Source organism: Pavona decussata, unplaced genomic scaffold (assembly GCF_977016875.1).
Source record: "Pavona decussata unplaced genomic scaffold, jaPavDecu1.1 SCAFFOLD_369, whole genome shotgun sequence".
Taxonomy (NCBI): Eukaryota; Metazoa; Cnidaria; class Anthozoa; order Scleractinia; family Agariciidae; genus Pavona; species Pavona decussata.
The window spans coordinates 117,501-141,291 of NW_028145745.1; the positions used below are offsets into that span (position 1 = coordinate 117,501).

A 23,791-nucleotide genomic window follows, 5' to 3' on the forward strand; every position below is an offset into this window, starting at 1 on the left:
CCCCAAACGTAATTATTTGTAACATCCAAACGTGAGAAATCTAACCCCTGAACGTAAGAATTTATAACCCCCGTAAGGTTTTGTAATCCCAAATGTAAGAAATCTAACCCCCAAACGTAGGGATCTATTACCCTAAAATGTAAGAATTCTAACTTCCAAACGTAAGAAGTCTAACCCACTAACGTAAGGATTTAAAACCTCCTAACGTAAGAAATCTAACCCCCAAACGTAAGAAATCTAATCCCCGGCCGAATATAAGAATTTATAAACCCCAAACGTAAGAATTTGTAGCATCCAAACGTAAGCAATTTAACCCCCGAACGTAAGGATTTATAGCCTTCAAACATAAGAAATCCAACCCCTAAACGTAAGGATTTGTAACCCCCAAATGTAACAATTCTAACCCACGACGTAAGGATTTGTAACCCCAAAACGTAAGGATTTATTACCCCCAAACGTAAGAAATTTAACCTCCAAACTTAGGGATTTATATCCCTTAAACGTAAGAAATCTAACCTCTAAACGAAAGGAATTATAGCCCCAAAACGTAAGAAATCTAACCTCTAAACGTACAAAATCTAACCCCCGAACGTAAGAATTTGTAACCCCCAAACGTAAGGATTTGTAACCATCAAACATAAGAAATCTAACCCCCAAACGTAAGAAATCTAACTCCCAAACGTAAGGATTTGCAACCGGCATTGTAAGAAATGCAACCCCCGAACGTAAGGATTAATAACCCTCAATGATAAGAAATCAAACCCTCAAACGTAACAAATCTAACACCTAAAGGTAAGGATTTCTAGCCCCCAAACGTAAGAAATGTAGCCAACAAACGAAAAAAATCAAACCCCCAAACCTAAGGATTTATAAAAACCAAAGGTAAAAAATCTAAAACCCGAACGTAAAGATTTCTAACCCCTAAACCTAAGAAATCTAAACCCCGAACGTAAGGATTTGCAACTCCCAAAGGTAAGAAATCTAACCCCAGAACGTAAGGATTTGTTACACCCAAACATAAAAAAAAACTAACACCGAAAGTGACGATTTGTAACCCCCAAACGTAAGAAATCTAACCCGCAAACGTAAGGAATTGTAAAACCCAAACGTAAGGATTTGTAACCCCCAAAAATTAAGAAATCTAACCCCAAGACGTAAGGATTTGTAACCCCCAATCGTAAGGATTTATAACCCCCAAACTTAAAAAATCTAACCATCAATCGTAAGGATTTACAACCCCGAAACGTAAGAAATGTAACCCCTGAACGTAAGGATATATAACCCCTAAACCTAAGAAATATAACCTCCAAACGTAAGGATTTATAATCCCCAAATGCAAGAAATCTGACCTCCAAACGTAAGAAATGATACCCCCGAACGTAAGGATTTATAAGCCCCAAACGTAAGGATTTGTAACCCCCAAAAAGTAAGAAATCTAAACCCCAGACGTAAGGATTTGTAACCCCCAAACGTAAGGATTTATAACCCCCAAACTTAAGAAATCTAACCATCAAACGTAAGGATTTATAACCCCGAAACGTAAGAAATCTAACCCCTAAACGTAAGGATATATAACCCCCAAAGATAAGAAATCTAACCCCCAAACAGAAAGATTTATAATCCCCAAATGTAAGAAATCTAACCTCCAAACGTAAGAAATCTAACCCCCAAACATCAGAAATCCAACTCCCAAACTTAAAGATTCACAACCCCCTAACGTAAGAAATCTTACCCCCAGACGTAAAAAATTTAACGTCCGAATGTAAGGATTTATAACTCTCAAAGATAAGAAATCCAATCCCCAAACGTAAGGATTTGTAACCCCAAACGTAAGAAATCTAACCTTAAAACGTAAGGATTTATAACAACGAAAGCTAAGGATTTATAATTCTTAAACATAAGAAATCTAACTCCCAAAGATAAGGACTTATAATCCGCAAACGTAAGAAATATAACCTCCAAACTTAAGAAATCTAACCATCAAACGTAAGGATTTATAACCCCGAAACGTAAGAAATCTAACCCTTGAACGTAAGGATATATACCCCCAAACGTGACGATTTATAACCCCCAAATATAAGAAATCTAACCTCCAAACGTAAGAAATCTAACCACCGAACTTAAGGATTTATAACCCCTAAACGTAAAAAATCTAACCCGCAAACATCAGAAATCCAACTCCCAAACCTTAAGATTTACAATCCCTCAACGTAAGGATTTATAACCCCCTGGGCCCGGGTCTTCGAAAGCCGATTAATGCTAATCCAGGACTAAAAGTTATCCGAGGTTTTCAGCTCGATCGTTAAACATGATTTTAAAAGCTTCTTTTTAGCTAATGTTAAAGGAAAGTCTAAGTCAAAACTGAGGGGAAAAAATCTTTCTGAAAAATTCACTGTTTATTAGAAATTAAACTCAATTATAGTTCACGCTAATCCAGGATTAGATTAATCGGGCTTTGAACAAATGGGCCCTGATGTAAGAAATCTAACCCCCGAACGTAACGATTTATAACCCCCAAACATAAGAAATCCAATCCCCAAACGTAAGGATTTGTGACCCTCAAATGTAAGAATTCTAACCCCCGCAAGTAAGGATTTGTAACCCCCTAACTTAAGGATTTATAACCCCCAAACGTAAGAAATCTAACCTTCAAACGTAAGGATTTATAGCAACCAAGGTAAAGGATTTATAATCCTCAAACGTAAAAAATCTAACTCCCAAACACAAGGATTTATAATCCCCAAACGTAAGATATCTAACCTCCAAACTTAAGGATTTATAACCCTCAAACGTAAGAAATCTAACCCCTAAACGTAAGAAATCTAACCCCCGAACGTAAGGATTTATAACCCTTAAACATAAGAAATCTAACCCCCAAAAGTAAGCATTTATAACCCCTAAAACGTAAGAAATCTAACGCCCAAACGAAAGAAATCTAACCCCCCAACGTAAGGACTTATAACCCCCAAATGTAAGAAATCTAACCCTCAACCATAAGAAATCCAACTCCCAAACTTAAGGATTTATAACCCCTTAACGTAGAGATTTCTAACCCTCTAACGTATGAAATCTAACCCCCGAATGTAAGGATTTTTAACCCCCAAACGTAAGAAATATAACCCCCAAACGTAAGGATTTGTAATATCCAAACATGAGAAATTTAACCTTCGAACGTAAAGATTTACAACCCCCAAACGTGAGGATTTGTAACCCAAAAAAGTAAGGATTTATAACCTTAAAATTAAGAAATCTAACTCCCAAACGTAAGGATTTATAACTCCGAAAAGTAAGAAATCTAACCCCCGAACATGAGGATTTATAACCCCCCAAAGGTAAGGATTTATAACCCCCAAATGAAAGAAATCTAACCTCCAAACGTAAGAAATCTAACCCCCTAACGTAAGAAATCTAACCCCCAAACGTAAGAAATGTAACCCCCGAATATAAGAATTTAAAACCCCCAAACGTAAGAAATCTAACCCCTGAATGTAAGAATTTATAAACTCTCAAACAAAAGAAATCCAACCTTCAAACGTAAGGATTTGTAACCCCTAAATGTAATAATTCTAATCCCCGTACGTACGGATTTTTAACCCCCAAACGTAAGGATTTATAACCCCGAGACCTAAGAAATCTAACCCCCGAATGTGAAGATTTATAACCCCTAAACGTAAGGATTTATAACCCCCAAATGTAAGAAATCTAACCTCTAAACGTAAGAAATCTAACTCCCGAACGTAAGGAATTATAACCCCCAAACGTAAAAAATCTAACCCACGAAGGTAAGGATTTATAACCCCAAACGTAAGAAATCTATCAATCGAACATAAGGATTTATAACCTCCAAACGTAAGAAATCTAACCCGCAAACGTAAGGAATTGTAAAAACCAAACGTAAGGATTTGTAACCCCCCAAAAGTAAGAAATCTAACCCCAAGACGTAAGGATTTGTAACCCCCAATCGTAAGGATTTATAACCCTAACATTTAAGAGCGACTTTCCACAAATATCGACCAAGTGGTGGCACAAGTCAAAAAATCGATTTTGTTCATATTTTGCTCATAGGTAGTCCCTAGTGAGAAACAAACTGAGCTGTAGTTAGTTTTTCCAAATACCGCTTCCTTTCGCGTAATTATGCGAAAATCGATTTTGTCTCATTTGAGCTCAAAGTCCGCTTTCGGCGGGATGGAATTTTCCTTAACTTTCGACGGGTCGCGTATCAATCCACAGACTGTTACTAACCTGCAAATGGCATTTATTGCTCTATTAGGTCTTCTTCTTCTGTTTCACGGAAAAACATTTAAAACCTAAGTTACTTTTACGTCCGATATAGGTTTAGAAAAGCATGCTATAAATGCAAATTTTCAGCAACCACATTTAAGCACTAAAACATTGCCAATTTTACCCACGGGCGATAACTTAGATTTCCCTATAATGACTTTCTATGGCTTCACTGTATACCTATTGATCATAATATAAAAACAAAACTCTGGGTAAATGAAAATAAATGACCTGCTAGGCTTCAGATTTGTCAGCATTTTCTTGAGATTTGGCGATCGAAGCGTAAAAAAGATGGCGTGACACACTGTCACGGGTACAAATATTTTTTCCTTTTAGAAAAAAAAAAATAAAGCGACTTTAAAAGGAAGCATTTTTCATTCGCATTCGAAAAATCTTTGGATCGAAAGTTCGGTAGCGTTACGGACAAATATATATTTCGGCTGCCTTTCATAACTGGAAATTTCAGAGTATCCGTTCGCTCTGATGCGGAGTCCAGTTCGTTATTGTGTAATATTATGTTGAAACAAATAATTGGAAATTTTTTTTCCTTCTTTCTTTATCACTGCCATGAATAAATTAAACTAGAAATAGGTAAAACGCAGCAGATTTGAACGACATTAACCTGATTAAAAGTTTCGACTGTTATGTTAATTACTGCATCGTTTGCGTGAAATATACGTTCGAAGTAATGTTTGTTTCACTCGTCCGTTGATCATGAGCGAGTTTTTTAGATCTCTGTAAATAAAGAAAGGGAAGAGAAATAGCATAAAGGGTCCATCTCCGTTTTTAAAAACATTGTCTATAGAGTTTTCCAATCATCATACATCTAAAAATGAGAGCTCGTGATTAGTGAATTATAGATGCAAAAACTGCGTGATTTAGTTTATTAAATTTGCAAAAGAAAGCACACGCACACTCAACGACAATAACAACAACCAAAAAAAGGGGAAAAAGTAATAACAAAAAGTAATAACAATAAAGGCCGTAACAAATTTAATGAAACCAAGATAGTGGTCAATACCCGTGTTATTAGTAATGTTATTTTGCTGCGCTTTTTGATCCTGAAATATTCTTTATGTGAAGATCAACGTAATTAACTAATTAGATTTTTGAACGTCCTCATTGCTTTTTTGGACGTATGAATAAATTGAATTATTATTACACCAGAGAAACAGTAAGGAACTGTAAACTAAACGGCGAGCATGGAAGTTTGGTGTTCGTTTACGTTGATAGTTGGTGGGCAATGTTCGTTTGATCGCAGACAGAACAAGGTCCAGAGAGACAGTACCCCTGCTGTCCTGTACAAAGAATATTGACCAGCACAAGTCATGTTATGGTTTTTAAGATGTGGAACGAGGTTCAGCTTATTCTTGCCCATTCGGCCACGAAACATCAAGACGATGACGATTTGGGCTTATCTGTTGAGAAACATTTATCACAAAAGACACTTATCGGCCCCGGTAAGTTACTGGGACTTTCGAGAAACGGGCCCCAGGGCTTATAAGAGGCAGTTTAAGGTATTCCTGGATAAATAGGAGAGAAGGTAGACACAGCGGGCGTTTTCCATTTACCAAAAGATTCCGGAAAATTCCGAGAATTTCGGTGGGAAATGTTTATCGGTGAAGAACGTGTTCCATTTAACACATCTTCCATCCATTTCCTTCTCCGTCCGATGTATTCCGCACAAAAAATACAAAATGGCGGCACAATTTTTGTGGTTAAACGAAATTGTAGAGTCGGTCTTTGGAAGAAGAGAGTCTCGTGAATTCAAAAAATTATGATGACATTGCTATCCTGGCGACGATTGCAACCTATATGAGACGCGATCTTCACCAAAATCAAGGTTTTTATGAAAGTATTTTGCCGCGATATAGATAAGCTTATACGATTGATGAATTTAAAAGCCACTCCAGGATGATTTGAGGGACCATTGAAGCTCTGTGCAGAGAAGTACAAGCCACAGGAAGAGCTGCTCAACGACACGCACTTGAAACAGCTGCTGTGAAAGGGTGAATGACAAAAGACCTTGTTTAATTACAGATGCAAAATTTTAGGCTTCAAGGCGGGAAATAATCAGAACACTCAAAGAACCCGAGGGTGAGATGTAATGTTTTCTTCGATAAATACTACTTACCATTGACATACATGGCACAGTTGTGATAAATTAACGCTTGAAAATCTGGAGCCAAGCCATGACACACCGAGCATTCGTATAAAGTACTACTCGAGGATAGGAAAATCACCGAGGGAGTAGAAGAAGCCGGCATATTTCCTTACCGAAGATATGGTCGTGAACAGCCTGGAACTGGTCAAACCTTGTGAAACTCATAAATGGAACACGCAGTTCCATCGGAAAAGTTTTCAACGGGAAAACGGGACTACCTTTTCACAAGTTCCATTCTTTCCGGAAATGTTTCAGTGGAGCGAACCAAAAAAAGCATGTTCCATTTACAACCCAACCGGAATTTCTGGAGTATCTTGGTAAATGGAAAACGCCCAGAAATACCAAATGTATAGGAGCCGTAGCATGTCCTTATTGCTACTTCGTGACATTGACACAATGTTCTGTTTTAGTTATTTTTCGTTTCTCTCCAGAAAGAAGTCGTTTCCTCTTCATCAGTTGTGGATGAGTTAAAGGGGACAATTAACATACCGACCAAATTTGACGGCATTTAAAATGCTTTGTTGGACTTCGAATATAATGTGCTCGTTTCTGAGTATTTATTTTTCGTGCGAAGTATGGAAGCAAACGGACATTAGTTAGGAAAACTAGTCGCTTAAAATGGTCTTTATCCCCAATTTTAAATCATCATGGCAGAAGAAGACATCGAAACATAGAAATCTTTATGGTGACACTTCCGGTTCATGGTTGTCACGCAACAGTGTAGCTTGCTAGTTGTTTATTAGAAAAATACAGAAATGTTTATTAATTCGTAAACTGGATTGTTTTGTCAAAGTTCTCTTGATTCAGAGGGTAAGGCGTCGTCCACACGTATCCGGAAATTTGTGAAAACGCAAATTTTTTTTACGAATACGGCTTGCGTCCACACGTATCCAGCGTATTTTCCGGCCGTATCCGGAAATTTTTGAAAACGCTCTCCAGAGTGGAAATTTTTTTATCCGATACGAATACGTATACGTGTGGACGGTCGTATCCGGAAATTTTTGAATACGCTTTCGTCATTCTCTTGGATCCAGTCTTCACGGCGAGCATTATAAACAAACATGGCGTACAGCAAACCGGGTTGTAGCTTCTTTGTTAGTTGCTCTGATTTCTAGCTTGATATCATGCGTTCAGATAAATGCAGCTGTGATAAATTTACACAACCAATACATTAGAGATCGACAGGATGTTTTGAGATTGTTATTCTGGACGCGACCAGGAAGGACAAGCGCATAGTGGGACAATTTTATCAATGGCACAACGATCGAAGAAGAATGGAGAGAGAATTTTAGAACTGGGCACTAGAGCAAATCAGAAAAGTTCCGGATACAATCGGATACGTGTGGACGGCTGAAAACGATTCGAATACGCTGCGTGTGGACGCGAAAATTTTCGCATCCGCAAAAAAATATTTGCGGAAAAAAAAATTTCCGGATACGTGTGGACATGGCCTAAGAGTACAGAAATAATTCCAGTGCGGGTTAATGAAGAATTCGATGCTAAATGCTTGTTAAAACGTGCATGAAATGATCATGAAATACTAAAAATGAACTCGTCGACACACTAATTATGCTTGTATCGAGCACAGATAGATGAAGAAGATGCCCAAATCTTATGTTAGATTGTTGATTAAGGTATCAGCTTAGTTTCCCTACCTTTATGTCTCAAAATAATGCACGTTTTTGAATCTCTTTTGGCTTTCGTAGTTCGCGGTCACCGGCTATGCCACGCCATTGTTTACAATGCGAATGCCAGATTTTCGACAGGGTAGGTGATAAATTCGAAGCCCTGCGAGTCACTTAAAATAATTTACCCAAACCTTTGTTTTGATATTATGATTGATAAGTACACAGTGAAGCCATAGAAAGTCATTTTATGATAATCTAAGTTATTGCCCATGGGTAAAATTGCCGGTATTTAAGTTCGAAAATTTGGTTGTTAAAAATTTGCATTTATAGCATGTTGTTCTAGATCAGTTTCGGGCATAAAAGTAACGTATGTTTTGAATGTTTTTCTGTGGAACAGAAGTAGAAGACCTAGAAAAACAGTAGATGTTATTTCAAGATCCGTGACAGACTGTGGATTGATACGCAGCCGGCCAAAGTTAAGGAAAATTCCGTCCGGCGGGAAGCGGATTTTGGCTCAACTGAGTTGAAAATCGTTTTTCGCATGTTTACGCGTAAGGAAGCCGTATTTGAGCAAACTAACTACAGCTCGTTTTGTTTCTTAATAGGGCCTACCTATGAGCAAAATATGAGCGAAATCGATTTTTTGACTTGTGCCACCAAAAGTTGATTTCGGTCGATATTTGTGGGAAGCCGCTCTTAAGAAATCTAACCATCAATCGTAAGGATTTACAACCCCGAAACGTAAGAAATGTAACCCCTGAACGTAAGGATATATAACCCCTAAACCTAAGAAATATAACCTTCAAACGTAAGGATTTATAATCCCCAAATGCAAGAAATCTGACCTCCAAACGTAAGAAATCTAACCCCCGAACGTAAGGATTTATAACCCCCAAACGTAAGGATTTGTAACCCCCAAAAAGTAAGAAATCTAACCCCCAGACGTAAGGATTTGTAACCCCCAATCGTAAGGATTTATAACCCCCAAACTTAAGAAATCTAACCATCAATCGTAAGGATTTACAGCCCCGAAACGTAAGAAATGTAACCCCTGAACGTAAGGATATATAACCCCTAAACCTAAGAAATATAACCTTCAAACGTAAGGATTTATAATCCCCAAATGCAAGAAATCTGACCTCCAAACGTAAGAAATCTAACCCCCGAACGTAAGGATTTATAACTGGCCCCAAACGTAAGGATTTGTAACCCCCAAAAAGTAAGAAATCTAACCCCCAGACGTAAGGATTTGTAACCCCCAAACGTAAGGATTTATAACCCCCAAACTTAAGAAATCTAACCATCAAACGTAAGGATTTATAACCCCGAAACGTAAGAAATCTAACCCCTAAACGTAAGGATATATAACCCCCAAAGATAAGAAATCTAACCCCCAAACAGAAAGATTTATAATCCCCAAATGTAAGAAATCTAACCTCCAAACGTAAGAAATCTAACCCCCAAACATCAGAAATCCAACTCCCAAACTTAAAGATTCACAACCCCCTAACGTAAGAGATCTTACCCCCAAACGTAAAAAATTTAACGTCCAAATGTAAGGATTTATAACCTTCAGACGTAAGAAATCTAACCCCGAACCTAAGGATTTATAACTCCCAAAGATAAGAAATCCAATCCCCAAACGTAAGGGTTTGTAACCCCAAACGTGAGAAATCTAACCTTAAAACGTAAGGATTTATAACAACGAAAGCTAAGGATTTATAATTCTTAAACATAAGAAATCTAACTCCCAAAGATAAGGACTTATAATCCGCAAACGAAAGAAATTTAATCTCCCAACTTAAGAAATCTAACCATCAAACGTAAGGATTTATAACCCCGAAACGTAAGAAATCTAACCCTTGAACGTAAGGATATATACCCCCAAACGTGACGATTTATAACCCCCAAATATAAGAAATCTAACCTCCAAACGTAAGAAATCTAACCCCCGAACGTAAGGATTTATAACCTCTAAACGTAAAAAATCTAACCCGCAAACATCAGAAATCCAACTCCCAAACTTAAAGATTTACAATCCCTCAACGTAAGGATTTATAACCCCCCTGGGCCCGGGTGTTCGAAAGCCGATTAATGCTAATCCAGGACTAAAAGTTAACCGAGGTTTTCAGCTCGATCGTTAAACATGATTTTAAAAGCTTATTTTAAGCTAATGTTAAAGGAAAGTCTAAGTCAAAACTGAGGGGAAAAAATCTTTCTGAAAAATTCACTGTTTATTAGAAATTAAACTCAATTATAGTTCACGCTAATCCAGGATTAGATTAATCGGGCTTTGAACAACTGGGCCCTGATGTAAGAAATCTTACCCCCAAACGTAAGAAATCTAACCCCCGAATGTAAGGATTTATAACCCCGTAGACGTAAGAAATCTAACCCTCAAACGTAAGGATTTGTAACATCCAAACGTAAGTAATCTAACTCCCGAATATGAGGATTTATAACCCCCAAACGTAAGGATTTATAACCCCCAAATGAAAGAAATCTAACCTCCAAACGTAAGAAATCTAACCCCCTAACGTAAGAAATCTAACCCCCAAACGTAAGAAATGTAACCCCCGAATATAATAATTTAAAACCCCCAAACGAAAGAAATCTAACCCCTGAACGTAAGAATTTATAAACCCTCAAACAAAAGAAATCCAACCTTCAAACGTAAGGATTTGTAACCCCTAAATGTAATACTTCTAATCCCCGTACCTACGGATTTTTAACCCCCAAACGTAAGGATTTATAACCCCGAGACCTAAGAAATCTAACCCCCGAATGTGAAGATTTATAACCCCCAAACGTAAGGATTTATAATCCCCAAATGTAAGAAATCTAACCTCTAAACGTAAGAAATCTAACCCCCGAACGTAAGGAATTATAACCCCCAAACGTAAAAAAATCTAACCCACGAAGGTAAGGATTTATAACCCCCAAACGTAAGAAATCTAACAATCGAACATAAGGATTTATAACCTCCAAACGTAACGATTTATAACCTCTTAACGTAAGAAATCTTACCCCAAAACGTAAGAAATCTAACCCCCGAATGTAAGGATTTATAACCCCCAAACGTAAGGATTTGTAACATCCAAACGTAAGAAATATAACTCCCGAACGTAAGGATTTATAACCCCCAAACATAAGAAGTCCAATCCCCAAAGGTAAGGATTTGTAACCCCCAAATGTAAGAATTCTAACCCCCGCACGCAAGGATTTGTAACCCCCTAACGTAAGGATTGATGACCCCCAAACGTACGAAATCTAACCCTTAAGCGTAAGGATTTATAACCACCAAACGTAAGTAATCTAAGTCCCAAACATAAGGATTTGTAACCCCCAATCTTAAGGATTTATAACCCCCAAACTTAAGGATTTATAACCCTCAAACGTAAAAAATCTAACCCCTAAAGGTAAGAAATCTACTCCCGGAACGTAAGGATTGATAACCCTTAAACATAAGAAATCTAACCCCCAAAAGTAAGGATTTATAACCCCCAAAACGTAAGAAATCTAACTCCCAAACGTAAGAAATCTAACCCCCGAACGTAAGGATTTATAACCCCGAAATGTAAGAAATCTAACCCTCAAACATAAGAATTCCAACCCCCAAACTTAAAGATTTATAACCCCCTAACTTAAGGATTTATAACCCTCTAACGAAAGAAATCTAACCCCCAAATGTAAGGATTTATAACCCCCAAATATAAGAAATCTAACCCCCAAACGTAGGGATTTGTAACATCCAAACGTGAGAAATCTAACCTTCGAACGTAAGGATTTATAACCCCCAAACGTGAGGATTTGTAACCCCCAAATGTAAGAAATCTAACCCCCGGACGTAAGAATTTTTAACACCCAAAAGTAAGGATTTATAACCTCCAAAATTAGGAAATCGAACCCTCAAACGTAAGGATTTATAATCCTCAAATGTAAGAAATTTAACCTCCAAACGTAAGAAATCTAACCCCCAAACGTACGAAATGTAACCCCCGAATGTAAGGATTTAAAACCCCCAAACGTAAAGATTTGTAACATCCAAAGGTTAGAAATCTAACCCTTGAACGTAAGGATTTATAACCCCCAAAACATAAGAAATCCAATCCCCAAACGTAAGGATTTGTAACCCCCAAATGTAAGAATTCTAACCCCCACACGTGAGGATTTGTAACCCCCTAACGTAAGGATTGATATCCCCCAAACGTAAGAAATCTAACCCTTAAACGTAAGGATTTATAACAACCAAAGCTAAGGATTTATAACCAACAAACGTAAGTAATCTAAGTCCCAAACATAAGGATTTATAATCCCCAAATGTAAGAAATCTAACCTCCAAACGTAAGAAATATAACCGCCAAACGTAAGAAATGTAACCTCCGAATGTAAGGATTTAAACCCCCCAAACGTAAGGATTTCTAAGATCCAAACGTAAGAAATCTAACCCCTCAACGTAAGGATTTATAACCCCCAAACATAAGAAATCTAACCCCCAAACGTAAGGATTTGTAACATCGAAACGTGAGAAATCTAACCTTCGAACGTAAGGATTTATAACCCTCAAACATGAGGATTTGTAACCCCCAACTGTAAGAAATCTAACCCCTGGATGTAAGAATTTGTAGCCCCCAAAAGTAAGGATTTATAACCCCCAAAATTAGGAAAACGAACCCCCAAACGTAAGGATTGATAATTCCGAAACGTAAGAAATCTAACCCCCGAACATGAGGATTGATAACCCCCAAACGTAAGAATTTATAACCCCCAAATGAAAGAAATCTAACCTCCAAACGTAAGAAATCTAACCCCGAAACGTAAGAAATGTAACCCCCGAATGTGAAGATTTAAAACCCCCAAACGTAAAGATTTGTAACATCCAAACGTAAGAAATCTAACCCTTCAACGTAAGAATTTATAACCCTCAAACATAAGAAATCCAACCTTCAAACGTAAGGATTTGTAACCCCTAAATGTAAGAATTCTAATCCCCGGACGTAAGGATTTATAACCCCCAAACGTAAGGATTTATAACCCCGAGACCTAACAAATCTAACCCCCGAACGTGAGGATTTATAACCCCCAAACGTAAAGATTTATAATCCCCAAATGTAAGAAATCTAACCTCTAAACGTAAGAAATCTAACCTCCAAACGTAGCAATTTGTAATCCCCAAACGTAAAAAATCTAACCCACGAAGGTAAGGATTTATAACCCCCAAACGTAAGAAATCTAACAATGGAACATAAGGATTTTTGACCCCCAAACGTAAGGATTTATAACCCCCTAACGTAAGAAATCTTACCCCCAAACGTAAGAAATCTAACCCCCAAATGTAAGGATTTATAACCCTTAAACGTAAGGATTTGTAACATACAAACGTAAGAAATCTAACCCCCGAACGTAAGGATTTATAACCCCCAAACATAAGAAGTCCAATCCCCAAACGTAAGGATTTGTAACCCCCAAATGTAAGAATTCTAACCCCCGGACGTAAGGATTTGTAACCCCCAAACGTAAGAAATCTAACCTTCAAATTTAAGGATTTATAACAACCAAAGCTAAGGATTTATAACCGCCAAACGTAAGAAATCTAAGTCCCAAACATAAGGATTTATAATCCCCAAACGTAAAATATCTAACCTCCAATCTTAAGGATTTATAACCCTCAAACGTAAGAAATCTAACCCCTAAACGTAAGAAATCTAATCCCCGAACGTAAGGATTTATAACCCTTAAACATGAGAAATCTAACTCCCAAAAGAAAGGATTTATAACCCCCAAAACGTTAGAAATCTAACTCCCAAACGTAAGAAATCTAACCCCCGAACGTAAGGATTTATAATCCCCCAAATGTAAAAAATCTAACCCTCAAACATAAAAAATCCAACCCCCAAACTTAAGGATTTATAACCCCCTAACGTAAGGATTTATGACCCCCTAACGTAAGAAATTTAACCCTCGAATGTAAGGATTTATATCCCCCAAACGTAAGAAAGCTAACCCCCAAACGTAAGGATCTGTAACCCCCAAATGTAAGAAATCTAACCCCCGGACGTAATGATTTGTAACCTCTAAACGTAAGGATTTATAACCCCCAAACTTAAGAAATCTAACCCCCAAACGTAAGGATTTATAACCCCGAAACGTAACAAATCTAACCCCCGAACATGAGGATTTATAACCCCCAAACGTAAGGACTTATAATCCCCAAATGTAAGAAATCTAACCTCCAAACGTAAGAAATCTAACCCCCTAACGTAAGGATTTATAACCCCCTAACGTAAGAAATCTACCCCCCCAAACGTAAGAAATGTAACCCCTGAATGTAAGGATTTACATGTAAAACCCCCAAACGTAAGGATTTGTAACATCCAAACGTAAGAAGTCTAACTCCCGAACGTAAGGATTTATAACCCCCAAACATAAGAAATCCAACCTTTAAACCTAAGGATTTTTAACCCCCAAATGTAAGAATTCTAATCCCTGGACGTAAGGATTTGTAACCGCCAAACGTAAGGATTTATAACCCCGAAACGTAAGAAATCCAACCCCCGAACGTAAGGATTTATAACCCCCAAATGTAAGAAATTTAACCTCCAAACGTAAGAAATCTAACCCCCAAACGTAAGGATTTGTAATCCTTAAATGTAAAAAAATAAAACCCACGAAGGTAAGGAATTATAACCCGCAAACGTAAGAAATCTAACCCCCGATCATAAGGATTTATAACCCCCAAACGTAAGGATTTATAACCCCCAAATGTAAGAAATCTAACCCCCAAAGGTAAGAAATGTAACCCCCGAACGTAAGGATTTGCAATCCCCAAACGTAAGAAATGTAACCCCCAAACGTAAGGATTTATAACTCCTAAATGTAAGAAATCTAACCCTCAAATGTAAGAAATCTTACCTCCGAACTTAAGGATTTGTAGCCCCCAAACCTAAGAAATCTAACCCCCGAACGTAAGGATTTGTAACCCCCAAACGTAAGTATTTATGACCCCCAAACGTAAGAAATCTTACCCCAGAACGTAAGGTTTTTGTAACACCCAAACTTAAGAAATCTAACTCCCGAACGTAAGGAGTTGTAGCCCCCCAACGCAAGGATTTATAACCCCCAAACTTAAGAAATTTAACCCCTGAACGTAATTATTTATAACCACTAAACGTAAGAAATGTAACCCCAAACGTTAGGCTTTATCATTGTGCAGGCTACTTTTAAGATTTTTAACATGTTACGTTAGCCGTGTATTTACCGAGTTTTGTTCTTGTATAATTGCCCATTCTGTGGAAAATAAAATGCATCGAATTCTTGTTTAACGGATTTGTTATGATATTAGAGAAAATTTCCGCATTTGGACACACCTTTGACAGTTAGCCGGCAACCAAAAGAATTTTCTTTAATCCAGAAATCAACGTGTTTTCTTGACAAGCTTGGGCGGAGCTTGTTTAAGGAAAGAAGCTTTTCTGGCTCATATCAGGTGACTCCTATATCACGTGACACTCAAAACTGAATACACTCCTATTGTGTAGGCGTGGCTAGTATTTTCATTGCAAGTGATTTAGCGTCTTAAGGTGCTTAATAGGGTTAAGGGGGTCAAGCCTTAACCAATACAGTAAACAGTTTATTAGTTTCTCCCTTAATGGACTAGACAGATATGATTAATTTTAATTTCCAAAAGAGTAGTATATAATGGTCAAATTTAACCGCGCCATGGATTTCCCTTGGATTTCCCGCATACTAATTTGGATTCCCTTTTTTATGACAATAGAAACAATAGGCCTGCCCAAACTTGCCCGGTCCATAACAACCCTGATTGGATCTTAATATTTGTATTGTCTGTTTGAATAAAAGGCGCAGAATTTTTAAAAGCGTTATCATTTCTCAGTCAACTTGAGCAAAGCTTTCTTTTCCAATATGTGTACCTCAAACATGCAAGTCGAATTGAGCGCTACACCTCTGTTAACCGTGGACGAAGTTGAACAAATCCAACGCAAGAAGGTAGCGACCATTATTGGGCATGTGTTTCAACTTACCTATGCTGCGTTCTTTGACAAGCTCGTTCAAGAGGAAAAAGTTAATCGATGCCATGGTTGCACTATACAACATCCCAGTCAAAGACAGCACTCTTGCCTGATGCTGGATACTGAAGACGCGTGGTTCTATTATCATGATGTAGCCCATGAGCAAATAGATCTTGCTGTGGTGATGAAAACTGTGGAAAGGGTTTGCAGCACTCTGGGCTTGAAGCTTGGCCAGACATGGGAAAGTTATCTGACGGAGTTGCCGAAGTTGCCTTGGACCAGTCTATATCTCACTTCTTTGGAGCTCGAAAATTATAATGAAGATATGAAAGAACGCGTATTGCACGCTCTTTACTACGGTCCTTGTGGTCTTAAAACGAACGATTTCAGTAGTGTGGAAATCTACAAAGATGACAACGCTGAAGAAGTTATGAACGTTGACCCGATAGAAGTGCAGTGTCTTATAAACATTATCAGAAAAGAAGAAAAAGGAATGGACCTTGACTATGTAATTAACGAAATTCAAAACAAATTCTATTTTTAAAACAATAAAATGTGTACACGATTTGATTTTGATCCAGTGTGTGTTTATCTATCTACACGTTAACATGGGTCAAACGCTCTCTGTTCTTAGGACACGATTTTACTTTTACCGCCTTGTAGCGAGGAGTATACCTTCAAATGAAATAACATCTCTTAGAGAGCAATTTGGTGAACTTCCAGGACCGATGCTTGACAAGTTAAAATGCCTTCATTCAGAAGTCTTTTCAGAAATCAATTGGGGTCGATTGGTGGTCTTTTTAAATTTCGCGGAGCAGCTGGGGTTGACCTCGGAAGAATGGGAACTATTGTTTGAATTCCTCGTCCCCACTCTTACCCAGATACGCGACGGTAGCTATATTAGTGAGTAACATAGGAGGAACAGCCATTCTAGTACGAGCCTTTCCAGTGATCACTAGTGATGGGTTGCTGTCCACTCTCATCCTCCATAGGATTAGAAAAATTATTTAATCGCATTCGCTGCGTATTTGCTTGTTGCGGTGCCAAAGTCATCGTACAAAACTCCGAGTTTTGCGATGGAGAAAACACTCGAGAGCATATATCTCAACCCAAGTCATCCCGCAAGTTTCGGTGGCTTAGATGCTGTGTACCGAGCAGTGAAAGAGCAAGGGAAGACTAAAATTTCCCGTAAACAAGTCCAACATTGGCTGAGTCAACAAGATGTTTATACGCTTCACAAACCTGCGCGCAGGCATTACAAGAGAAGTCGAGTTATTGTACCTGGCATAGATGCTCAGTTTCAGGCCGATCTGGTGGATGTACAAAGCCTGAGTCGATACAACAAGGGTTACAAATATCTGCTAACTTGCATAGATATTTTTAGCAAGTATGCTTGGGTTGTCCCTTTGAAGACAAAACAGGGACAAGAGCTGGTCAAGGCCTTTCAAACGATTCTATCTTCTGGGCGCAAGCCACTGAAGCTTCAGACTGACCAGGGGTCCGAGTTCCTCAATCGCTTGTTCCAGACATTCCTGCGTAACAACAACATCGATTTTTTTTACAGTAAACTCTGGTTTAAAAGCCTCGGTGGTCGAACGTTTTAATCGCAGCTTTAAGGGCAAGATGTATAAATATTTTACGGCCAAAAACACTCTCACTTACGTCGATGTGCTACCCCAGTTAGTGAAATCTTATAATAACACCTACCATCGCAGTATTAAGATGAAACCAACTCAAGTGACCAAATCCAACGAAGCAAAAGTGTGGGACACCTTGTACGGTGACGATGTACACAAACTTGTTCGTTATAAGTTTGCAGTGGGGGATCGTGTAAGGATTAGTAAGGTTAAGCGACTCTTTGAAAAGTCTTATCTTCCTAATTTCACAGAGGAATTGTTTACCGTATATAAGCGAATGGCGCGTCAGGTACCAGTTTATAAACTAAAAGATGATGCGGGTGAAATCTTGGATGGTACATTTTATGAAACTGAACTGCAGAAAATAATCAAGAACGATGATGTCTACCGCGTGGAAAAGATTTTGCGCAAGAGAAAGCGTAAAGGAGTGGTTGAATATTTTGTGAAATGGAAAGGCTATCCTGACAAATTTAATAGTTGGGTACCAGAAAGTAACATTTCAAAGTTGTAAAGATTGTGACGTAGTAAATAAAGGAGTTATTCAAAATGCAATTCCGTCTGGTGTAGTAATCTATAAAATAATTGTTCCCCATGTAGAAATTTCATTTGCGCACAGGATATCATGGAGGTAACACAGTTTTATCTTCACCTTCCCAGCAACAGTAGCCTGGATAAATTTCCAAATAACACGGTATCTGAATACCGAGTTGGTTTACCCGAGACTATCAGTTTGACTGGGGAATGGGAAGTGGCTTTGACGGAAATCCATTACCCACATACTTGGGATAATGTACGTGGGAACTTTTGGAACCGCTTTTATCTACGTAACCAAGAGGTAGAAGGAGTATGGGAAGCTATGGTCATTCCACCGGGTCATTATTCTTCCATTGAAGACATACTACAAAAGATGAACGAGTTGGTGGATAATGAAAAGCGTTTCAAAGATGACGTTAAATTTTCTTACAACACACTCAGTAGAAAGGTCACCATTCAGTTGCAAAATAACACTGACATGACTTTGAATAATGTGGCATATTTACTGGGATTTTCTCCGGACAAAACTCTTTCAAACACCACTACTGCAGAAAGAGAAGCGGACTTGGACTATGGCTTTCACGACCTTTTCATTTACTATGATATTGTACAATCACAATATGTGGGAGACTCCCTAGTCCCTCTCATGACAAGACGCAGACGGGTCTGAACTGGAAGTACCGGAATTCCGTGATTAAGTAAATTGCGGTTTACTTTTAATTGAGGCTGTGTCAACGGTGCCAGGTAAATAAGATTTAAATGTCACCATCCAGTTTACAGTTGTCGATTGACATGTCGCATGTATATGGTTCCGATTACCGTTGTAAAGGTGAAGTAAAATACACAGTGGCTATTCGTACGGCACCCGTGCGGCGACTTGTATTTGCTATTCGTACGGGAGTCCGAAGATTTCATAGGATTTCTCTGTAATTCCTGATTCTCGCTTATCCAAATTATTATATTTACCTTAAGAAGGATTAAGTGAATCCAGTGAGCCAGATAAGTTTGCGTACTCTCTGCTTACTAAGCGAACGACCCACTCGCGACACTTCAAACTTTTTCCGAGCTACATAAACTCGCAAATTTAAGAGTTTCCTGGGTTTCACACTCCTAAGGTCCTTCTCTTAGGAGTGTGAAACCCAGGAAACGATAACTCGCTAAAATTACCTCAAATCAGCAAAAGGAGACAGAGAAACAACAAACAGTACACCGTATACAAAAGGTATGTCAATTTTTTTTGAGAAATTTTCGGAATTTTTACCTCCTAAACCCGATCGTAAATATTCCCATACAAACTCTTAAATTTGCACCGTGATCGCTATTACGCAAGATGATCACCACAACTCACAGCTTGAGCTTGGGCCGCCTGAGACGCAATTTCCCAGGGATTTAAGCCGTAATTTTATCAAATTTAACTCCTCTGCGCCCTGTGTTTTTAATTGGAAATCGGGTAAACCGGGTCATCAAACGTGACTTGTGATATTTCTACAGTGACAGTGAATTTTCGAACACGGCCAAAATCACATAAATGTTCTTGTACTGAAAGGAAACCAGAAATGTACAGACTCAATGGCCGAATAATACATGTAATCAAGTCGTAAATGACTCATCTCAGTTTTCCTGTACACACAAAAACAGTTGTGGTAAAGAATTTGTTTTTCCGCGGTTGAAGAATTTGACAGTGAAAATATACAGTTTCGATTACGACACAATCACGCGCATATAAACAGGCACAGGCGTCCTCTACTGTTAGTAGCGTGGAGTAGAATTTACTAGCATTCCTAGATTATTCTGTTTTGAGACCACAAAGTTGTCATAATCTTTTCTTTTTATGCCGAAAGAATATGATCTAAATTTTATCATCGAGCAAATGATACGTTTTCTGAAACGAAGTGCAACATTTTCCCGGAGTGTATTAAAGAGGGCAGACATACTTAAATCAAGCGCGCTAATAAATTGCCTTGAGACACGGTTAGAAAAAACAAAAAAGACATCGTGAGCTTGTGAGTGAAATCCTGAAAAAGGTGATCGCACGAGTGCTATTGTCAACACAGTACGATAACAAATGCATTGATTAAGGTGAATCCTGAAAAATATGTATATTCATGGCACTACCATAGTAAACGGTTGCTCTCTATTGCTTTAAATTTACTTTAAGTATTATCATATTTGTAAGAAAAAGTTGAGCCGGGTAATGGAGTCTTATGTGGACAAAATTATCAGATCCCGTGGCATTTGGCGAGCGGTCCTGTTGTGACTAATTGATTTTACGAAGAGGCTAAAGGAACCCGAAAATTGAGTACAACAATTGCACCGGAAAAGAGCTAACTTTTAGACGGAAGCAAAATGCACACGCACTTTTCCATAGAAGAAACACCGGACTGACCCCGCAGAACAAGCGTTATTTTTCGCGTTTGTTTCGCGGGCTTACGAAAAACGCGAGGTAAACGCGCACTACATGTCACGCGCGACATGAGTGGTGAGGGGAAAATAATAGACATGGACATGTTTATGCATACCCCTGGGTGCATACCTCTGTCTTGTTCCATCATATTAACGACGCTACAGTAAACCGTACAAGGGGAAACAACCTTCAGTCTTGTGGAAAAAATTATTTTATGTTATTTTAGAGCGTGTATGTAGGGGGGGGGGGGGGGTATTCACCGTTCTGATCGATATCAATCCGATGCCTGGCTGCACTGGTGACTGCATTGTCACATCATACCATTTAAGTTGCTGTGTTAGCGCGTTCTATATTACATCAGACCGTATCAGGTGCGTCACCCGCCGTTCTGATGGATAAAAAATTAAAAGCTAAGTTGCTGTGTTAGCGCGTTCTACGTTACATCAGACCGTATCAGGTGCGTCACTCGCCGTTCTGATGGATAAAAAATTAAAGGCTGAGTTGCTGTGTTAGCGCGTTCTAAGTTACATCAGACCGTATCAGGTGCGTCACCCGCCGTTCTGATGGATAAAAAATTAAAGGCTGAGTTGCTGTGTTAGCGCGTTCTAAGTTACATCAGACCGTATCAGGTGCGTCACCCGCCGTTCTGATGGATAAAAAATTAAAGGCTAAGTTGCTGTGTTAGCGCGTTCTAAGTTACATCAGACCGTATCAGGTGCGTCACCCGCCGTTCTGATGGATAAAAAATTAAAGGCTGAGTTGCTGTATGAGCGCTATTTTTTTTGTTACACGAGACCATGACACCGATATCAACCACGACACTGGCTGTGCATTTTTTTTTTTATGCATTTAATTTTTTTTACGAGTTTGCTTCATAGTCACTTCCTTCATTACTTCACCAGATATATAGTTTCGTGTTTTTTATTGCTTTTTTTGTAAAATACTGGCCTCACTATAGCTAATAATAAATAATAATCTACATTGTCCCCTGGTAATGGTTTTGGTCTGGTGTGAAGATAGATTTACAATTTGGACATTTCGCGCAAAAAGTGAATTTGTCGTGCCCCCTGTTCTGAAAGTGAATATGGATTGTTCCATTTCATCGTAAGTTCAGGAGTGGAATTCGAATTTTGGGGCCACTCTCCTACACTATGAATGTCATGACGCCTACCCCCGGAAAAATTGCCCGGACGGTGTGCATCGCAAGATCATGTTAGTCGTGTTTACGTTAAGATTGAATATTCAAAATTGTGGTTGTCTAGACAAATACTCTTCTGTGATAACTTATGTCTTCTTGGCTAAGCGAGCCTTACCTTGGTTCTGTCCCTTGTATTTCCTTTGTTTCAATGCGTACCGTTTCGCATAATTAACACGCGCCAATTCCTTAGTAGAAGAATACGTCTCTCATTCGTTTGTCTTCGCATTTGTCTGGCCTCCCTTTCATTAGCAGCCCTAAGCAATCGCCTCCTTGTTCCTTGCTTTGCGCATCTTTCTTTTTTTCCTCTAATGAACTTTAACGCGACTTTCGTGGCATGATCGATCACAATTTTGGAAGGGCGCACTTCCTCCCGTTCCCGCTAAACAGTACTGTAATATAATTCCGCGATCGCGGTTCAAGATACTTGTATATTTGCCCGCGTTTCTACACAGTGATACTTATTATCCAAATTTGAAGAGACAGCGGCTTATCGCACAACAATAGAAAACTAGTGATAGATAGAAAACATTAGCTGGTAAGGCTTTGTTCCGGAAGTGAATGTACAACTACTAGATCTAAAGGATGGCGATTAGTTTGCGACCTTTGTGCACAGGATGCAGAGGCGTCACATCTGACGAAATTCAGTCTAATATTTATTCACCATGCAATTAAGGCGAAATTCGCGAAAATCGATCTTGTTGATTCATTGCAAAACAAAGTACGTGGACAAACAAAGCGTCATACGATCTTAGTATTTTACCGACGCGCACCTTCTATATAATTATAGGTATAGATATTTTTTGATCGGCATGATCAATTTGCGCTAAAATTGAAGGGTATCTCTCATTAGACGGTATGTATGTGAGCACCGTCATGCCACAAACTTATTTGTTCGAATTTATTCTCGCCATCTTCTTATATGAGGAGTAATGCGGTAATTTTGTATCGAGTTACGATATTCAAAAACACTGTCCAGATCGCAAAGAAAGAAGTGAGAATAACATGAGCCGTCCATTTTATGGCATATTGAATAAGATTACAGACGCCTCAAGGAACCACAAAGATTTTAACTGTGTCCCCTCATGACCTTTGTTGACAGAAAGCCGTGGCTTATAACACCTTTTACCGTCTAGGAGTTTATTCTCCATCGGGGGCAAAATAGAAATATGAAAGGAATGCGGGGTTTCTTACCCCGCATTCCTTTGAGATACTTCCAGTCAGACCCCGCTGCGTCTCGTCATGGGCCTCGCATTGTTCCCGTAGAAGGGAAAGACGGTCAACGGGTCAGCAAATCATTTGTGCGCCCACAATACGTACCTGTAAGCAGAAAGCAGTTTGAAACGATCGAAGTCAATATAAAGCGCGACACAGGAGAGCCGGTACCATTTGAGTTCGGAAGAGTGTTGATTACACTTCATTTTCGTCAGAGCAGACCTTTGTATCTTTGAACATGAAGAAGATTCACACTCCAAATCACAAATTGTATGAGCAATACTATATAGACCAAGCAAAACAACAAGGTGGAAATCTACCAGCCTTTCATGGTGCTCGATTTCAGCGAGGATATGGATTAGGTTCCATATTTAGAGGTCTGTTTCGCTGGGCGATGCCCCACCTCCAACAGGGTGCTAAAATGATTGGTAAAAAAGCTTTGCAGACGGGTGTTAATGTTGGACAAGATGTACTCGAGGGGCAGAATTTCAAAGAATCAATTAAAAAGCGTGGGAAACAGGCGATCGGACTAGCATCCCAGAATTCCCCGCAAGCACAGTCAGGTGCTGGTAAAAAAGGTACAAAAAGGAAACAGCAACAGTCAAATGTCAGTCTGCCTCCAGCTAAGAAAGCGAAAGCATCTCCACAACGAAAGAAGCCCCGAGCAAGTTTGGAAACATTTTTTTCAAAGTAAATCAAAGCAAGC

The 23,791-nt window shown here is 38.8% G+C and overlaps 1 protein-coding gene across 1 annotated transcript; it reads left to right on the plus strand.

Annotated features, from left to right (window-relative positions):
• The first annotated feature begins 17,723 nt into the window (after positions 1-17,723).
• Positions 17,724-18,248, plus strand: LOC146452420 (uncharacterized). The gene has a single exon (XM_085097889.1). It carries the CDS (start codon positions 17,724-17,726, stop codon positions 18,246-18,248), a length of 525 nt encoding a protein of 174 aa, XP_084954015.1.
• The last annotated feature ends 5,543 nt before the right edge of the window (positions 18,249-23,791 follow it).